Source organism: Sebastes fasciatus, chromosome 3, assembly GCF_043250625.1.
Source record: "Sebastes fasciatus isolate fSebFas1 chromosome 3, fSebFas1.pri, whole genome shotgun sequence".
In the NCBI taxonomy this organism is placed as follows: Eukaryota; Metazoa; Chordata; class Actinopteri; order Perciformes; family Sebastidae; genus Sebastes; species Sebastes fasciatus.
In genome coordinates, this window is record NC_133797.1 from 9,558,845 (window position 1) to 9,575,150 (window position 16,306).

Sequence of the window (16,306 nt, forward strand, 5' to 3'; positions counted from 1 at the left end):
GCAAAAAAAAAAACATTGAGCAGTAGTCTGAAAGGTGTCCTTAAAGGTACAGTTTGTAAGATATGGCCAGATGCGTGCATGTGAAGAGGTTACAGTGTTGATGTTATGTCAAAGACATCAGTGTGTAGTGTTGCCGAGATATCTACTGAAATGAGTATGCTAACCGACCAATCCCAGCCTTGTATTACTTATATCTCGAGAGGTGATAGTGAGTCACTGTAATGGCAGTCTGCCCTCACGAAGTAGTAGAGCTGCACCAGTGGGCAACTCCAGGGTCTGAGAAGTGAAGACAGTGCAGAAGTGTCTTACACTTGCATTCTTTTTAATAGCCTGCAGGATTGGTTGCAAAAAGAAGTCTGATTGTATAGAAGCCTATGAGAAAATTACCCTACTTTCTCACTTGATTTATTAAAGTAAACATTGTAAACATGAGTTTATGGTCTCAATCGCTAGTTTCAAGTCTTCTTCAATACAGAATGATGTTCATTTAGTAAAGCATGGTCCCATTTAGAGTCAAATAGACCATAAAGCAGGGTATGCTTTAGGGCGTGGCTACTTTGTGATTGACAGGTCGCCACCACAGCGTTGTCCGGTCTGGGAGTTGTCTGTGTTTTCATCTTACAACTTTAACCCTTTCACAGTGTGTTTTCAGTTTATCACAGTTAATTATGACCTTTTTGGTCGCCAAAAAAATGTCTTATTCAGCATTCGGTTGTACTTCGCTCCACCCTCTCGTGTCACTTCTGGTTGCAAAAGTGGAAGATGGCAACGGCCAAAAACCAAGATGGTGACAGCCAAAAGGCCGAAGTCGAGGCTTTAAATTGACTGTCTACAAACCAATGGGTGACATCATGGTGACCACATCCACTTCTTATATACAGTCTATTGTTACACTAAGGGCTTTTCAATTATACATCCATGGTCCGTGTATGTTTTGATAGTTTTTTAATTGGATTAAATCCAAAGTGGCAGATATGAGAAAACGACTTGCACCCAGGGACGCTGGAAGTCGGTGAGAGTTGGGGGTGGTGAGAGAATACTAAATGCTGCACGACATTCCTGTTTTATGCTTTAATTTGAATGGCCAAGATTACACAGTGCACCTTTAAACTTTAATACCACTATATCAGGCCACGTGCACGTACAACTACACCTGAAAAGCAAATTAATTCTGGAACACACATACTATTTATAAATACTGTTCCCAAGACAGGGAGCCCTGAATGTTTCGATTTAGTGTAAATGAGATATAAATATTTAGCTAGAATAAAATGAATAGTTCCCTCATCAATATGTATGTTTTGGGGAATGGGGAAAATGTGTCAGTTCTTCTTTGTCAATCAAAGAAAAAATAGAGTACAAAATATAGAGCTGCCTGGTTTCATAAATCAACAGATGCCGGGCTCAGTGGCTCTCTGTCTCACTCATTGTGTCATTTCATGGTGGTCATTTTGAAGATTTCAGATTTAAAGGAGTAGTTCAACATTTGGGAAATATGCTTATTTTCTTTCTTGCCGACCGTTATATTCCTTTAAATGAAAAGTGAGCATTTCCTGTTATGTGTTGGTTGTATTTTTTTAAGCTGAAAACCGTCACATTTTGTTGTATGTGAAAAATACTATGGTAATCACATGCTGTTATTAACCAGGCGCATCAGATGACAAGCTGACGTCACACTGTCTGTCCAGCTAGATCGACAACAGCAACCCTGTCAAAACCCAGTCACTTCAGGAAAGAAATGATGGTCTGACACCTTTGGTGAGTGAAAGCATTTTTAAATGTATTATTTAGTAAATTGTTGCATGTCAGCCACTCAAATGCCAGTAATTATCACATTTCTTCTTTATTTTTTCTCAAAATAGTCATGTACAGTGAGCATTTATGTGCATCCTTCAAAGGAGAGTGAATCATAATGAGCAGAGAGGCACAGAACACAAAGAAAAAGACACTCAAGTTGACCAAAATACAACACTGGTGATTCAAAACAAAAAAAAAGCCTGTGATAGTATGGCAAAAGCAAACAGTCACACCCTCATTTTAAGTGTACTTTTCCATATCAGTCAGCAGTTTTACATTTGCAACACTGCTATTTGAGCCAGTTGTGTGGTTGCAGCTTCAACTCTTTTACACAGAATACCTAATTCTCTTTTCGTATTTTCAGTACAGTCCCATTTGTGTTTCCATCATTCTTGATTTAACACACTTTGAACACACTTGGTGCCATTAAAGGTTATCACATGAAAAACATATGCTGAAGAGACATCAACATGAGTAACAATAGACATGGGTCGGGTTATCTCACAAAGTATCTACATAAGTTAGTCCATGTCACATGTATGTAGAAGACACTTCTAATTCCATGTCTCATATGAGTTACTACATCTCCACTGTTCATATTCTCCAAGATGAGTCAGTGATCGAGGTTTTGCATTATTCCTCGATCTATTACGTAACATACTGACAGTGACCAAGACCCCTCTTCCCACTCCTGTCCACTTGAACTTGCAAAATAACAAACCCAGCATGGGTTCCTTCCCAAAAAAAAAAAAACAGTTCTCTTAGATCTTAAGTGCTCAGCTTTCAGTCTTCACCTGCAGTAACCCCTGCAACTTACAATCTACACAATGTGCAAATGACAAATGGACCAGTATTAGAGGAGTAGTCCAACATTCTGAATTCACTTTCTTGTCAAGAGTTAGACAAGAAGATTGATACCAATCTCGACTGTGAGAACGGATCGATCTTCTCATTTAACTCCCCGTTTCCAGTCTTTGTGCTAAGCTAAGCTAACCAGCTACTTGCTGCAGCTTCATATCTGTCATTCAGACATGAGATTCAATCAATGGCCTCTTCATCTAAAGGCCCAGACACACCAAGCCGACATCAAATAACTAGCGGCTGTTGTGTCGCCTTTGTCTTGGCCGACAAGTTGCATTTGAACACACTGCAAAGACGACAGCTGACGACCAGTTAGCACGTACGTTCTGCGCCTGCGTGAGAGGAAATAACTCTCCACACCAGCAGGTGGCGGTAGTCTGTATTCATCATTCAAAAAGGGAAACCAGAAGACAGAGGACTGCGGATATACAAGCCGTTGTTATGATACGTAGGCCTACATGAAACAAAGCGGCGTTTGCCGACCATTTTCACACCACTCTCAATCACCACTTAGCTTCATTCCAGATGGCCATGTGGTTGTGAAAATATCCGTGTATTGGAATGATCAGATGAGATGAAGATAAAAAATGAGAAGAGCCTTCTGTGTTTTCCTCTTGACTTTGTTGGCTTGCTTTCCTCACTTACGTTTCTCTTCTCGTGCACTGATTCGCTAAAGCTGAACAGCCAATCAGAGTGATTTCTCTCAACAGCGAACTACGCTGCCAATTCAACATGCTGAATCAGCCAAAAAGCCTCCGACACCGGCAGACTAGAGCCGACGGTGCGGGACACAACCGCAAAAATTAGGCTGACAAACTGTCCGACTGCCGACCGTCAACTTGTTGTGTCAAGGCATTAACTCTCAATAAGAAACCCAAAACATTGAGTCATTCCTTTAACATTACAACAACGGCATCTATAATAACATTACTATACTTTTTTTTTTTAAAACGGACATATTTTAAATGTTTAAACCAAATAGATATCACATTCCTGGCTTGACATAAAAAGCGGTGTAAAGATTATTGAATCCTGATTAAATCTGCAAAACTGGATCAAAATGAAGGAACACAAAGCGTAGGCCTACTGCATGTACATTTCAGCCTTCACCTTTTCCTGTCTGTCCATTATAAGTGGATATGGCATTTAGATGCTTTACAGTCATAGAGTACCATGAAAGGTAGACAATAGGTGGCAGCTATTTGTCTGCACTGTGCTCATTGATTAACTGTAACAGCATGAATTCCATTTCAGTGAGTATTTCTGCAGCAGTCGCAGTGTATTGTATTTTGTTGTTTTCATTCTCCCTCGGTTCTCCTTAAAACTCAACTTAAAATGGCCAAGTTTGAGAAGTCTGAGTTCAGTTCAAGTGGGAATCCACGAGTGTCTTGTACCACTGAGGATCAGAGGGGATGCTCTGGTGGTGAGAAGGTTTAACACAAATCTGTTACGTAAAGTCACCCCGTAATCCTTGTCGCATGTTGTTGCTAGAGATTAGAGAAGCAAGTGTTTGCCTTTCGCTGAGTATTAGAGAGTAAAAACACAAAGCACTCAGCACTACAAAAGATTAGTACCAAATGCATCTCTGCCGGGGTGATGTCCCTTCAGAATCCATTTAAAAATCCATCAGAAGAACAAATATTGTCTTTCAATCACTGCTGTTGATCTTCTTTTTGCATTGTGAGTTTTTCTCCAAATACAGCAACACATTGCGCAACTAGCAGACAATCCAGATAAACATTGAATTACACTCAAAATAATAATACATTGTGAATTAATGTTAGTGATTTACAAATAGCCAGAGTGTGTCATATGCTAACTAAATATATATTTCTAGCACAAGGGATGGAGGCCACGAGAAATATTGGGGGATCCCTTCTGAAATTACTTCACGCTTTAATAAAAGAGCAAAACTGTAAATGTCTCAGATGTAACAGTTAAGTATGACATTTACTGGCAATGGTAACACTTTATCTGTTCACATTTATGGATATAGAACCTGGGTATAAGCTATACAAGAAGGAAATGAGAAGATTGGTGGTAAAATAGGAAGTGCAAGGAAATAATGAGGATGACCTGAAAGGAAAGAAAGAGGTGAGTAAGGATCAATCCAATACTTACATGTGTGAAAAAGAGAGTGACAAGATGGAGATGTTTAAGCTGAAACGACTTGTCAATAATTGGATTAATCGTTCAGGAAAAAGTTAATCTGCAGCTATTTTGATTATTAAAGAACCGTTTTAGTCATTTTTTCAAGCAAAAATGCCAAACATTTGCTGTTTCCAGCTCCTCCAATGTGAAAAAATTATATTTTCTTTGTCATATTGGTAGTAAACTGAATATCTTTGAGTTTTGAACTGTTGGTTGGATAAAACAAGCAACCTGAATATGCAATCTTAGGCTCTGGGAAAGTTTAAAGGGAATTTTTCACTTTTTTCTGACATTTTATATGAAAAAGGAGTAAGAAAGTCATCGGCAGTTAAAGGTCCAGTGTGTAGGATCTGGAGGTATCTAGCGGTGAGTTGAGGAGATTGCAACCAACTGAAGCCTCTCCCGTGTGCCAAGCGTGTTGGAGAGCTACAGTGGCCGACGCAAAAACGTGAATGGCCCTCTCTAGAGCCATTTAAAGCAAAGCCAGTGTGTACAGTGTGTGTACGTGGAAAGTGAGTGGTGAAGCAAGAGAGAGAGAGAGTGGCGTCGGCGGGAGCAAGTAACGTTATCCACTCCGACCCAAGCAGGAAAAGTCAACAATGTTTGGTTTGTTCGTTCTGGGCTACTATAGAAACATGGCGGACTCCTTGAAGAGGAGCCGCTCCCTATGTAGATATAAACGGCTCATTCTAAAGTAACGAAAACACAACGATTCTTATTATCAGATGATTATACACTAAAGAAATCATACTTATTAATATGATATTACATCTCTGCCAATAGATCCCCCTAATTGTTACACACTGGTCCTTTAATCTACAATTAAAATCATTAGTTGCAGCCTTAGTTTAAAAAAGAAGTGAGATGTACAGTGCTGTGAATTAACACGTCAGTAGATCTCAGTAAATTAACCAACTTACAGTAATAAAAAAGATTTCATCTCAGCTTCACCACATACTGTAAAGTAGGATGAAGATTTATTTACAAAATACAAACAAAAATAGCATTACTAGAATACAGGCCTGAAAAAGCTACTATATGCCTAAAACTGTTTATTGAACTCTATTGACTGAACTGTTGAAGACATTAAGCAATTTGTAGAAGATGAGAAGAGCAACAGTTGGGAAGGGAAGTGGAAAAAAGTAGCAGAAAAGAAAGAGCTGGAAGGGAAGGAGTGTTAACAATATATTATCATGAGACGTGGAGCCCATGTGGTGGCAGGTAAATGATGTGGTACAGCAGGGATACAGACGAAAAGTGCATTAGTGTGAGTTTCTACATCATTAACTACTGCATGTAGCCTCAACCTCCTACGTGGCATACTGTGAGTACGGTGCTATAGCGAGGAGAGCCACCTTGAACGGAAAACATCACATCATCTCCAAACAACCATATACTACTGACAAATGTGTGAAGATAGAGGGAAAGGTTTGCTTCCTGTGACTCGTAACATATAGTTGTAGCAGGGAGGCTTGAGCGGCACAGTTCTAATCGTGTCAGGATTTTTAATGTTATCTTTGCCTCTCTTTTTCCTCTCAGAGGGAGGAGATCAGCCTTATGTGAAGTCTTTGGACACAGCCTCAATGAAATTGGGAGCTGACATGAGGATGGTGAAGGTGCAGATGATGGAGAAGAGTGAGAAAGCCACTAGGCATAACCGATCCACCACCGCCGCTGCAAACTTCCACTCGCTGCAGATCGCCTCTCCCTCGTCCTGCGCCCGGAAGCGCTTGGCTATGTAATGCACTTCCTCCAGGATCTGGGAAATTTCTGGAACATGCTCCAGTAGCAAAGTCCGCGACTGTTCTGAGTGGATGTCATGTGGGGAGGAGCCGTTAGGGTGGCCGACTCCTCCGCCGCCGCACACCACCACACCCGAATCAGTGCTCGGTGGGAAAGCAGGGTTGTCTGTGCCCATCGAGTGGTAGCCAAAGTACAGGTTCATGTTCCCGTTGGTGGTGGTTGACTGGTTGGACGCCTGCCCTGGTATGGTGCTCATCTGAATGCTGCTGGTGCTGGTATGGTGAGGAGGAGGGTGGGAGAACTTGTAGTTTGGGAGGCTACTGGAGCTCACAGCTGTTTTGTTTTCCTCTCCAGGTTTCTTCATGCGGAGAAACCAGGCGCACCAGTTGAGTAGGATGACTCGGACCTGGATGAAGAGATGAGATTGGTGAGTCATAGACCAAAATATGAATGGTAACTTCATATGAAAAATAGAAAGAAAGGCAAGGAGATAGAAATACAGAGAAAAATAGAACTTTTACTCCCCAATCGTACTTCTGCCAGTGTGACATTTGCTATAGTTTTTGTAGGGGATCATGCACCTACAATGTGCCATTGGTTTATAGAATAATAATGTATGAGGGGGGTAATATCTGAGAAAAAAACTTGTAAATTTATGAGAAATAAACTCGGATATTCTCTGAGATTAAAGTGGAAAATTTATGAGAAAAACTCACATATTTGCGCATTATAAAGTCATAAATTTATGAGAAAATAACTTAGATATTCTCTGAGATTAAAGTGGCAAAATTATAGAAGAAAAACAAAAATTTGCGGATTATAAAATCGTAAAACAAAGTCTATTTACCTGTGCTGAAATAAAAGACACACGCCTCTGTATAGTCAAAGATAGAAGTTGTTCTAAACTTTCCTGTAACTTCAACAATAGTATTTACTTATGTTCATAAAAGAACACAGAAAGAACATAACAGAAAACGTGTATATGTATCTTTCAGGACCTTCACCTGAAAGTTTTTTTCTCCTAAATTTGGCACTTTAATCTCTGAGACTATCCAAATTTGCTTGGAAAATTATGACTTTAATATCTGAAATTCTGAGTTTTTTTCTCAGAATATTACCCCCCTCCCCTGGTTTGTAATTATTTAATTTTTTAAACCTACAATAGCCTTAATATGCCATCATAGGTTTCCCTTCCACAGAACGCAGTATTATTTAATAACTATATGGTTCAAAGTGGATAATCTTGCTAATGGTGAATTGCTTTTGTGTTTTCGATCCATATTTTGGTGGAAACCCACATTTAATCAGAGCTTTCTCAACCTTTAAGGGACTGTTTGTAACTTCTTACACTTACACTCTTATAAATCATTGCAATTCGGTGTTTCCTACAGTATGCATGCTCGCGTGTGGCTATGCTGTTCCAACACAAACTACACAGAAGCACCAAAACCGCAAAGTTATATCTAGTAAAGCCCATCTTGCAAAACAGTGTCAACTAATCCTGCTCCAGCCCCCCGACCACGGCCAGAAGACCCAGGGGAGACCGTAACCTTAGTCTCCATGGCCAGAGTCGACGCTGCACTCTGCTCCTCTGTCTGCCTGCCTTCACTCACACACCGCGCTCGTTCTCACTCGCTCCACCTCCCACGTGCATGCGCGCACACTACACACTGCAGAAGAGTTACGTTATCGTCTCCGACCAAAACTCCGGTGTGTCTCCTGTTCCTTCTGACCACGGTCAGAAACTCACACTTTTTTTAACTCATACTAAAAACAATTATCTTGTTGCTTCAACGTTTGAATAAATGTCACTGTATTACTCCGACAAATGGGAGCCATAGCCTAGCAACAGTCTAGATGAGTATTTGAATGTACCAGTATGAATAAGTTGCATGGTGATTTGAAAATAATGCACTGCCTAGCAGAAAGCAAAATTAGCTCATGACTAATTGTTGGGTTTGAAACTTAATGTTAACCTACCCATTTAGGCATCTTCCCTCCATGGGGGTCATGGTGGTGGAACTGTAGTACCAGGACTGTTACCATCACAGACAAGCCCACAATCATCATGGTGCTTGCAAAGTACTGAGCTGCGAGAGGAGAAGAGCACATAAGTATAGCACAGCAATTTCCATTTGGAATAGAGAACAATGAATAACTGTGAATGAAAAGCTCATGCATACAGCACAAGAAGAAACACGAGAGGTGAGCGTAATACTTTGGCAGGACAGGACTGTTGCCATGTCAGTTTGTCGGTTGGTTAGTCAGTGGGGAGTTTACCCCTGTCAACAAATCTGAGGTCATACCACCGCAGGGGACAGTGGGAGGATGACTAACATTTTACTTCCAAATGTACAAACCAACCAAAACACGTACACACGCTTGTGGGCATTTGAAGTCACAGAAACATGAACATGCATAACATATGCATGTAGACAAGCACACGACCCCGTCCACATACACCTTAATACACAAACATAAGATATACTCCCCCATAAAGAAGAAGTAATTTAATTTTGATCCGGCTGTGATTTTAGCGACCAATCAAATTTTTTTCAGCATACATTTCCATGTCAAAATATAATTGGAGCTGTGTGAAAACGTGTCAAAATGATCCTTGAGGAGTATTTTATTTATTTATGTCTTCAATCCATCAGTTCTGCTCCGCCTGCAATGTGTTAATACATCTAATCCAATAAAGGGGAGTTCACTAATGGCTTCGTTTTACATCACTGAGCTGCCAAATGACACCGAGCAGCATCTCTGTCTGCAGGCCTCCCCTCCCATCCTCTGGTCTGTATCAGTATGGTCAATGCAACTCTGTTGGTCTTCTACTGTGAGAATAATCTTTACTTCCTGTATCAGCATCCTCCCACATCCAGCCGCTACAGGCTGCCCTGCGGTGAATATGAGGTGGGAATATCTCGTCAGTAAGTCATTCAGCTGTTTTTTTTACATCTAATCTATAGTTGATGAGGAAAAGTCTCCACACTGACCCAGCAACCATGCTGCATGCTGTAGCGATGTGTAGCCTGTCCAGCATGTGCCTATGGCTCCCTGATTATGGTCAGAATCAGGTGCAAGGTGGGAAAAAATCAATTTAAAAAATATAACTTTTTTATTTTGCAAAAGGACTGAGCCCATCACTTTTAAAATTAAAAAAATCATGAGTTTTAATGTAGAATACTTCCCCGGATTCTGCATTGTCTCATTACAGTTTTCCAAACTGGTTAAATGTACAGCCTTAAAGGCCGGGTGGGCAATCTTGAAAAACTAGCAAGAGTACACTATATTTTTTAAAATGATCCAGCCAAAATAACAAGCCCAGTGTTGCCAACTCTATTTCAATGAAAGTAGTTAGCAGCTCCAAAAGTCCCTAAATCTAGTGAGAACGTTGCCAAGTCAGTAATACTGACAGTCCGTCACTTCAGGCCTCCCTCCAAAGCCACTCCACCAAAATTACCATTATCAGTTCAGTTCAGTTCATCTTCATTGGCAGACTCGAAGTCCATTAAAAAAAAGCATACAACACAAATAACAACACAAAAATTAAATAGAAACTGACACTTTTTATAAAAGGCAGTTATAACAATGTTTCCACAGGTGTGACTGGTATCATAAAACACTAAAACTAGGATTCGACAGTAGCATGATAATGACGTTCTGAGAATCATTTAGCCGACATATATATTTGTACATCAGATTTCTCAATAGAGACTGGAACGTGTTGACTCCTGCGTTACAGAACAGGTCACTTGCACTACACCAGCTGGGTTTTTTAAGTAATATCCACATGCAGTCATTGTAGGCAACCTGAAGCTCGTGCATGCTCGCCTTTTTAAACTTGGCCCACGGGGGGCAGTATAGAGAGGAGTGCAATAGGCTCTAAAGAGACTTATCTTGACATGATCTGAACACATGTAGAATGTTCTTGCCAGCCTGTTCATTATGAACATAAACATATTATAATGAATGTAAACAACTAATATGGCTATTGTTAGTACTAACAGCTGCCAAGCTAGCAGGCTGTGGAAGACTCCGTGACGCACAATGAGTGTACGGGTAGCTCGTCCAATCATTACATTCTGACAGAATGAAATGATTGGATTACAGTCCTGCGACAGCCACAGATACCATCATTTTTTCTCTTTTTTTTGTCAGAGCATTTGATTTATTGATTGCTGTCGGGATGTAATGAGAATTTCAACTAACAAAATATGTTTCTATAATCTTTACCAACCCTGCCTTTAAAGGAACCTTTCAGCATTTTGGGGGCTTAACATTTCATAGACTTACAAAGACGAGAGGGAAAAGGAAAGAGGCTGGAGGGAATTAACAGAAAGATCGGGAGTCTCTGGTGAGTTGAACACAAACACACACAGATACACTCCCACACATACTGTTGGCGTGTCTGTTTCTGTTTCTACAGCTTATGTCTGTACGATACATAAGTTGTTTTGGGGCAAATGAACACACACTGCACAAACCCGGACAGCGGTCAAATTCGCAAGAATGACCCGAGGCGAAAATGTGCTTCTCTTTCTGTCTCCAGCCGTGCTTTCGATATGAAGTTAGAGCCAGGAGATTAGCTTGAAAAAAACAACTAGCTTGGCTCTGTTTGAAGGTAAAAAAAAAAGTTGACAAGTTAAAGGAGCTATGTGTTTGATTTAGGGGGATTAATTGGCATAAATTGAATAAAATGTATTCATAACTATGTTGTATAATCAACTGAAACTAAGAATCGTGTTTTTGTTAGCTTAGTATAAGCCCTTTTTATCTACATAGGTAGCAGGTCCTCTTCACAGAGTCTGCCATTTTTCTACAGTAGCCCAGAACGGACAAACAAAACACTGGCTCTAGAGAGGGCCATTTGCATTTTTACAAGGTCTGTCAGTCGATTAAAAGATTTAATCGTGATTAATTGCATGATTGTCTATAGTTGATCGTGATTAATTGCAAATTAATCACACATTTTTGTATTTGTTGTACCTTAAAGGGAGATTTGTCAAGTATTTAATACTCTTATTAACATGGGAGTGGGAAAATATGCTTGCTTTATGCAAATGCATGTATATATTTATTATTGGAAATCAATTCGCAACACAAAACAATGACAAACTTGCATGGCCATTTTCAAAGGGGTCCCTTGACCTCTGACCTCAAGATATGTGAATGAAAATGGGTTCTATGGGTACCCACGAGTCTCCCCTTTACAGACATGCCCACTTTATGATAATCACATGCAGTTTGGGGCAAGTCATAGTCAAGTCAGCACACTGACACACTGACAGCTGTTGTTGCCTGTTGGGCTGCAGTTTGCCATGTTATGATTTGAGCATATTGTTTTATGCTAAATGCAGTACCTGTGAGGGTTTCTGGACAATATTTGTCATTGTTTTATCTTGTTAATTGATTCCCAATAATATATACATACATTTGTATAAAGCAAGCATATTTGAGTATTAAATTATTGACAAAATCTCCCTTTAAGATACATTTTGAACAGATAAAAAATATGTGATTAGTTTGTGATTAATCACGATTAACTATTGACAATCATGCGATTAATCGCGATTAAATATTTTAATCGATTGACAGCCCTAATTATTATTATTTTTCATCAGTTTCAAAGTCCAAGAAATCATTAAAATGAGCAATAATTAGAGCAGAAAAGTGTCTTACCAATCAGAGGAACAGAGTCTGAAGTGGCAGGCATGATCTCTGCTACCAGTAACATGAACACTGTTAGAGACAGCAGCACTGTGATGCCTGGAGGAAGACAGTAGAGCAGAAGCACAGAGGATACATCGTTTCATCACAGTCTCGACTTCTCTTAAATGCTGACTTGAGAGTACTCAAAATAAATGGAGCTTAGTCGCTTCAAAATAGGTAAAAAACAGCTGTGGATTTATTTTGGAATATTCACTCTCTTTTCTACCCTCGAGGGATTACTTACAGTATATTTACTCTGACCCTGTCTCACTGAATGGCATTTTGAAACAAGCTGACATTTTCAGGTCCAGGTGATTATCTTTGCTGTGTTTATAATGCAGCTTTTATTCATGTGCTAATGAATTAAATCCAACATAAGTGCTATTTCACAGCCAGAATGTCGGCATTAGCATAGAACAATGACAAATAAATGGGTAAGCAATAGCGTCAGGACCTGGTGGGTTGAGATCTCCAAGGCGGGGGAGAGATATACATTTTTTGTCTGCATGTATGTATGATTATGAATCATTGTCCCTCTGTTTCAATGTGAGAGAATGTGTGTGTGTGCAGTGTGTGTGTCCTGCCCTGTACCAAGAGAGATCTTCTCTCCGGAGTCAGCAGGGAGCAGGAAGACCAGCAGGGCCAGACCAGAGATGAGCACGCAGGGGATGAGCAGGTTGAGGCCGTAGTAAAGTGTCCTGCGTCGCATGGTGACCGTGAATGTCACATCGGGGTAGGGCTCCTTACAGCAGTCGTAATACAGCTCATTACGCTTCGCTGGCACACCTGGGGGAGACATGAAGAGGTGGGTCAAGCACACAGAACTATAAAATAAAGGTTCAGCTCTCAGCACTGCTTGGCTGAATGAGAGCTTTTAAAATAAGCTGTTACTGTGAGGCTGTGGCTCCTGATTGAGCACTTTGCAGAGAGAAACAGTTAATCATTATTAATAAAAAATTTTATTGGTACCTTTTAGATATGATTGAAAGGGTAAATTTATGGTCAGAAGGTCAGTGGTTTGAATGTGAGTCAGAGAGAAAATCAAATGATAAATGCTCCCCAGTCCTTTTTTATTTCAGGATATAGCTACAGGATAGTAAGTTATGGATTTTTCTCCCAAATCACTCAAAGATGCCACTAAATCTACAGTTTCTCTATCTAACAGCCCAGACTTTAAGCAAGCACAGATATAGCAGATGTTGTGATTATAGAAAGATTAGGATTTTATCATTAAAGTATTTTTTTGGTAACCATGTGGAAAGCAGCTTGTCGCTGAAAAACTGGTCTAAAATCACTATAAGGCAAAGCTTATTGTGATTTGTTGTCCAAACAGACAGACAGAGGTCCCAAGTGTTTTGAGTCATAATGTGTTCTATATATAAGATGGACCTCAGAAATGGAAGAAAAACTTGTTGATTTGTGGCAAAAACAAGTAAAGTGTTTATTTAACATGTTTCCCTGACTTCATCCATTATTTTTCTTTTTTGTTCGTGAATTTTTATTACAAAGTACAGTAGTGCAAAAACATCGCTAATTCTCCCTGCCCGTCGGCCGCCATGTTTGTTCACGTTTAATTACGAGAGATTTTCTTTCTTTTTTTTAGTCAGGACTCTTGTTGTTCATGAATGGAATCTGTTAGTGTGTGGTTGTGCTGTTTTGGCCAAATCGTTGTTCACCACTGCACTTAAGGAACAAAACTGTTACATTTAAAATAACATGTCGTTATGTGTGTCTCTCACTTTTTCAAAATCTTTTAAGATCTGGAAAATCTTTTAGTCTGGGCTAGCCATAACCCTCTAAAAACAATCCTAAATCATTTGTTAATCCTTAATACTCTTCGCCGTGGCCTCATCCATCTTGTTGGCATATTCGCATTTACGCCACTAATCTGCCTTCTCCATCAGATCAACAGAAAACAATGTCACCTTGTTCTGGTCAGTCAAATTAGTCCAAAAACATTTGTGTGCATGTGTGTGTATGAGAGCCGCTGTGTTGGAAGATGATTAGTAAGCGAGACCGATGGATTTTTATCCGCGCAATTATTTCAAAGTGGGCTCTACAGGTAGTGTGATCTTTTCTCCTTGATTAAACATGAACAATCTGGGAACTGTGTGTGTCTGTGTGAGAGAGGGGGGGGAGAGTCACCTGTAGCTCACAGTCCAAAATCTGTGTTGAATACTCGAGCATCATTGTACAGCTGTATCAACCATTCATACCTTTAAGTGTTCAGAGATTCTGAATGGAACCCTGGTACAATGCTATCAGCAACATATTCAAAATACACAACACATGGCGTGCGTGCGTGCGTGCGTGCGTGTGTGTGTGTGTGTGTGTGTGTGTGTGTGTGTGTGTGTGTGTGTAAACTGTTCATTCCTACAGAAACTCAATTCAATTTGAATTAATCACACGGATTCAATTTCATTTCATTTAAACGGCGTCACTTGAACGCTGAAGAGAAATGGCCTTTCTTAGCCATCTATTAATTTGATGGATTGCCGACCTGCAGATGCATCCACCACATCCTGTGTGTGTGTGTGTGTGTGTGTGTGTGTGTGTGTGTGTGTGTGTGTGTGTGTGTGTGTGTGTGTGTGTGTGAGTGAGTGAGTGAGTGAGTGAGTGTGTGTGTGCTTGGGTGGGTGTGTGTATACGCCGGCATGGGCATGGGAATGTTCTGAGGCACCAGGACAGTGTGTGTTCTTGGCCAGCTTGCCGCCTGGCTGTGCCTGAATTAAGTGAACCATCCCTGGGCCAGCTGTCACCACACACACCCATGCCGCCGCCTCCCCCCCACCCCCCACCTCCCCTCCATTCCCCCAGCCAGCTGGGTACACTTTGTGTTTAAGTATGTTTGTGTGAATGTGAATTTGGATTATTCTGTTGGCCTCTGATTAACACCCAAACTTGAGTTAGAGATAATGTGTTTTTTTCATTTCCTCAAGGGAGGGGAAGAAAGAGACGGAATCGGTACGCTTTATTATCACACAGAGACAAACAAACTGAGAGGTAATGTGGAGAGAGTTAGAGAAACTCAGACAAAGAAAGAAACAAGGTAACGGACACAAATGAGGATACATTGAGCTGCCGAAAATAGAGGAAAATCCAGGCTTTGTAAAGCCTGTATTCGCTCCCTTGCAGAAATAGATAAGAAGATCAATACCACTCTGTCTGCGCGGTAAATATGAAGCTGGAATCAGGAGACAGTCGGCTAACATTAGCATAAAAACTGGAAACGGGGGGAAACAGCTAGCCTGTCTCTGTCCAAAGGTAACCAAATCCACCTACCAGCACTTCTAAAACAGTACACTAGAAGATGTTTCTGAAAACATTTGCAAATGCCATTAGGAGGACACGGAGGAACATGAATTTTCTTCAGATTATCTGTCTCATGCACTACTCAAAGTTTGCTTAAAGTTACCTACTTCAGCTTTAATTAATAGTTTATAGTAAAGCTGAAGTAGGCGAGATCGGAGCAAATATGATTAAAAAAGTTATTTCTATAAAACGGTCGCTATATCGTGAGTACATGAAACAGGTAACCTGAAAAAAATCATGTGCCTCTGTGTCCTCCTAGTGCTCCTAATGGCATCTGCAAGATTTCACCGACCGGAGGAAAACAACCAATCAGAGCCGAGCTGGGAACTAAACTAGGCAGCGCTGATCAAATATGAATAAATTTTCTGTTACTGTAATGCCTATTTCTCGCCTCAAATGTTTTCAGAAGCATCTTGTAGTGTACTGTTTAGCTGTAAAATGAGAAAGTTTGTGACCCGGCAGCCATGTTGAGATCTGGTGAGGAAATACCAAGCACCGCCCACCAGCCGGAGCAAACTTTCTCATTTTACAGCTAAACACTCGGAAGTTACGTGACAAATAAGTCAACGTTGACTTCTGGTTTCACACGGGACACGAATACTGGCCTCCTGGGCGAAAGTCCTGTTTTTTGACCCACCCATCCATCCCGATCTCCTCCTGATGCGGTAATCGCCGCTCTTTCTACTTCCCAGTACACAATTATGTGGATTACATACGAATTGATTTCGTG

The 16,306-nt window shown here is 40.5% G+C and overlaps 1 protein-coding gene across 1 annotated transcript in view; it reads right to left on the reverse strand.

Annotated features, from left to right (window-relative positions):
- Window positions 1-1,623: 1,623 nt before the first annotated feature.
- The window catches only part of chrna8 (cholinergic receptor, nicotinic, alpha 8), a 57,210-nt gene continuing 42,527 nt past the window's right edge, over window positions 1,624-16,306 (reverse strand). The window contains exons 7-10 of the mRNA XM_074628799.1: window positions 12,856-13,050; window positions 12,235-12,321; window positions 8,533-8,642; window positions 1,624-6,958 (exon numbers count right to left, since the gene is read on the reverse strand). Of these exons, the coding sequence (XP_074484900.1) occupies window positions 6,365-6,958; window positions 8,533-8,642; window positions 12,235-12,321; window positions 12,856-13,050 (986 nt within the window). The 3' untranslated portion in view covers window positions 1,624-6,364. The remainder of the gene's footprint in view (window positions 6,959-8,532; window positions 8,643-12,234; window positions 12,322-12,855; window positions 13,051-16,306) is intronic.